Source organism: Octopus bimaculoides, chromosome 20 (genome assembly GCF_046866305.1).
Source record: "Octopus bimaculoides isolate indiv1 chromosome 20, ASM4686630v1, whole genome shotgun sequence".
NCBI lineage: Eukaryota > Metazoa > Mollusca > Cephalopoda > Octopoda > Octopodidae > Octopus > Octopus bimaculoides.
The window spans coordinates 39,080,041-39,084,491 of NC_142947.1; the positions used below are offsets into that span (position 1 = coordinate 39,080,041).

At 36.7% G+C, this 4,451-nt stretch overlaps 1 protein-coding gene across 2 annotated transcripts in view; it reads right to left on the bottom strand.

Moving 5' to 3' along the window:
* Nucleotides 1–289: 289 nt before the first annotated feature.
* Nucleotides 290–4,451, bottom strand: part of LOC106867838 (matrilysin) — a 26,299-nt gene continuing 22,137 nt past the window's right edge. For both annotated transcript variants that reach the window (XM_089337853.1, XM_089337852.1), the window contains exons 6-7: nucleotides 1,753–2,010; nucleotides 290–485 (exon numbers count right to left, since the gene is read on the bottom strand). In XM_089337853.1, coding sequence (XP_089193979.1) covers nucleotides 460–485; nucleotides 1,753–2,010 — 284 coding nt within the window. In that variant the 3' untranslated portion in view covers nucleotides 290–459. The remainder of the gene's footprint in view (nucleotides 486–1,752; nucleotides 2,011–4,451) is intronic.

Below are 4,451 nucleotides of genomic sequence, written 5' to 3' on the forward strand. Positions count from 1 at the left end.
TACAATGTCTGCAAGTTGATGAGTACCACATATTCCCCTCCATTTTCTTATTGCTATATATATATATATACATATACATACATACATACATATATATATGTATATATATATATATATATATATATATATATATATATATATATATATATATATATATATATATATATATATACACATATATATATATATACAAAGTGTACTCTGTACGAGTTTCGTCTGCCTACTGGACCCGTACTTCTTGCATTAGAAACATTCTCAAGTCAATTAAAAACAAAACCACACCAAGAGATACATTTCTGAATCGTTTTATTCAGTGCTGGTAGAAGCATTAAAAATACTGGAAACTGGTTGCTACAGATGCCGGATCATTTAAATCATTTAAGATTAACAAATTGTCGATATGTTCCATTCGGTCATTGTTTCCAAAATCTGCCCGAAAGGCTTTAGCGATAACAATATTCATAAATTCATATTATAGGCACTTCCTATAAAGACAAAGAATAAATAGTAAACATTTTTATTAGCATTAAATCAATGCTACAATAAATAACGTTGCATATTTTTTTACCTTTTAGCATACACACACACACACACACACACACACACACACACACACACACACACACACACACACACACACACACACACACACACACACACACACACACATACACTCACATATATATATATATATATATATATATATATATATATATATATATATATGTATGTATGTATGTATGTATGTAGCACAGAATTTTGTCAGTGAACAGGTCGCGGTCTCAAAGCGACGAAAATATTTTGACAAATTAAATTTAAATGTTGAAGTGAATCTAACGGATTTTGTGTGTTATTTTAAATGGCTTGTAAACACCTTCCACGCTGCAATTGTTTTCGTTCCAGCACACGATCTCAGATCAGGTCACTTGCTATGCAAGTACATCTCCTATATATATATATATATATATATATATATATATATATATATATATATATATATACATATATATATCGTCGTGGTACTCTGTTATAAAGAACCTACTGTTCTTTATAAAAACCCATCGTCTCCTTGTCTCGAGGTTTTTGGATCCAGACCTTTTAAGGTCTTGCCACTGACCACACACAACACTGCCAGTTCCAGCGACAACGCCAGACGACAACACCCATCTAACAGTGACACGCCCAGGCTTCAGCACAGCACTTTTCGTGAATTACTTCACCATGGATCAACAGCAAATATAACATATGTGTGTGTACATATATATATATAAATATATAAATATATATATATATATATATATATATAAAGTAAGAAGAAAAATAAGCGAAAAGGCACATTGGAAATCAAAAAAACTAAAGGCTTTTTATGAAAAGTAACGATAGATATATACAATTGGATGAACTGAGGTAAAAGTAATAAAAGTCATTATTGTGAATTGTTAAAGAGATTCAAAAGCATACCGGTTTCGTTATTACGAAACCGGTATGCTTTTGGAAAGATTTGCTACCCTTTATATATATATTCAAGTGTGTGTGTGTATATATATATATATATATATATATATATATATATATATATGACATACCCAAGTGCCTTCGGTCAATCGGGCACTACCCGAGGACCCGGAGCTCTGAGGAGCCTGCAATCTACATGTTAACTCTACTGATATCAATGCTAAGGGGCCTGGTAAACAGTTATACCCGAAGGCCCTTAATACTTTCAGTCCGCCCCTGCAAGTAGCTGTTACTTACCATATCTTTTCTGAATTTCTTTTACATCATCAGAATGGAGTTTCAAGTTTGGTATGTAACCCGCATAGTACGGCTTCATCACTGACTCTTTGTTTCCCGAATGGGGTAGACCAAGGGCATGACCAAATTCATGCGTAGCTATGTAGAATAAATCAACTCCTTTTCCACCACCTATGGTCCATGCTTCGTCATCATCAAAGTGAGTATCACCGCCTATTGGGCGGGGAATGGGGAAAAAGGCGTGGGCTAAGACTCCAACTAAAAAATAAAAATTTATAACATTAAGTTTTAGCTTCACTGAATTCCTTTAAACATTTAAATACAAAAATGTATACTAATATGTATTGGCGCAGATGTGGCTGGGTGGTAAGAAGCTTGCTTACCAGCCACGTAGTTCCGGGTTCAGTCCCACTGCGTGGCGCCTTGGGCAAGTGTCTTCTACAATAGCTCCGGACTGAGCAAAGCCTTCTGAGTGGATCTGGTAGATGGAAACTGAAAAAAGGCCATCATATATATATGTGTGTGTGTCTTTGTGTTTGTCCCCTGATATTGGTGTGTTTACGTCCCCGTTACTTAACGGTTCGGCAAAACAGAACGATAGAATAAGTACTACGCAGAATAAGTCTTGGGGTCAATTTCTTCGACTAAAAGCCTTTTTAAGGCGATGTTCCAGCATGGCCTCGGTCAAATGACTGAAACGAGTGAAATAATAATCTGTTATGTTTTATTTGTTTCAGTCACTAGATTGCAGCCAAGCTGGAGCACTGCCGTGAAGGATTTTAGTCGAACAAATTGCTCATAGCACTTTTTAAAAGTCTAATACTAATTCTATCCCTCAGTTTTGTCAAACCGCTAGATCACGTGGACGTAAACAAACTGATACCGCTTGTCAAGCGACTGAAATGACAAACACTATTCATAAATGTAACAGAAAAACTGCCATGCGTCGAATATTGGTGGGAAACAGAATGTCTGACTATAGGAAGAAACATATTTAATTTGTTTTTCTACAAAATATACTTATCCACAAATTTAGGAATTCGTCTTATGTGATAATGCGTCTTATACATAGGTAAATATGGTATATACTTACTAATCCTTAATATAGATACACGTGTTGGCGGCTAAATGTATTCTAATAGTGCTGATATCTGACGATGTCTTTTCTTATACTAAGAATTGTAGCCTTTTGTACCTTAGGTGGAGTTATGTAAAAATCGGCTTTCGATACACATTTGGTTTCAGACTTAATTTTTAGTGCTGTACCAATAAATCGAAAGATTGTAGCTTTTCTTTTTCTTTTTATTGGTTGTTTCCCTTTCCATATGAAAGCGTGTGGCTTAATGGTTTAAGTGTTGCACTCCCGATCACTAGATCGTGGTTTCGATTCTCGAACCGGATGGTGCGTGACGTTTCTTGAGCAAAGCATTTCATTTCACGTTGCTCCAGCCGGCTCAAATGTAAGTAAGTAGTCTTGCAACGAAATCACATCCCGTTCAAAGAGGATGTTGTGATCTCGGCCACTTATACGCCATGAAAACCGGGTATCCAACCCTATGAGTCCGAAAACTCGGAACGGTAACATCCAATGAACTTACATTAAATTTTTCCCTCTTTTCCATAGTGATTAGTATAGTAAAGGCTCATTGCTCAGTGGTTAAAGCATCAGTCTCACAATGATGAGGTAGTGAGATCGATTCCCGGACTGGGCTCGGTGTTATATTATTAAGTAAGACAATTTATTTCACGTTGCTCCAGTTTACTCAGCTGTTGAAATGAGTTGTGACGTCACTGGCGCCAACCTGTATCATTCTTTGCCTTTACCTTTGATAACATCGGTGGCATGCACAAGAGAGACTGGTACGCATGAGTGACTGCTGGTCTTCCATAAACAACCTTGCCCGGACTTGTGCTTGACAGGGGAACTTTCTAGGTGCAATCCCATGGTCATTCATGACCAAAGGGTTCTTTAGACATATATATGGTGCTCATAAGTTTCGGGGCATGATGAAAACAGAAAGTGAAAGTATTATCCACATATCCGAGTCTAGCTTCTATTTTAAGGCTGTAACTGATTCATTTCAAAAGTATGTTTTCTTATATACATACATACATACATATTTTCTTTTTCTTCTTTTTCTTTTTACTTGTTTCAGTCATTTTGGCTGCGGTCATGCTGGGACACCGCCTTTAGTCGAGTAAATCGACCCCGGGACTTATTCTTTGTAAGCCTAGTACTTATTCTATCGGTCTCTTTTGCCGAACCGCTAAGTTACGGGGACGTAAACACACCACCATCGGTTGTCAAGCGATGTTGGGGGGACAAACACAGACACACAATCACACACACACACACACACACACACACACACACACACACATATATATATATATATATATATATATATATATATATACACACATATACATACACATATATATATATATATACATATATATACACATATATACGACGGGCTTATTTCAGTTTCCGTCTACCAAATCCACTCACAAGGCTTTGGTCGTCCCGAGGCTATAGCGGTATTGCGCCCGTCTTTACGTTCTGAGTTCGAATCCGTTTAGGTTAAATTTGCTTTCATCCTTCCGGGGTCGATAAATTAAATCCCAGTGAAAAACTAGGGTCGAGGTAATCGACTAGTCCTCTCCCGCAAAATTTCAGACCTTGTGCCTATAGTAGG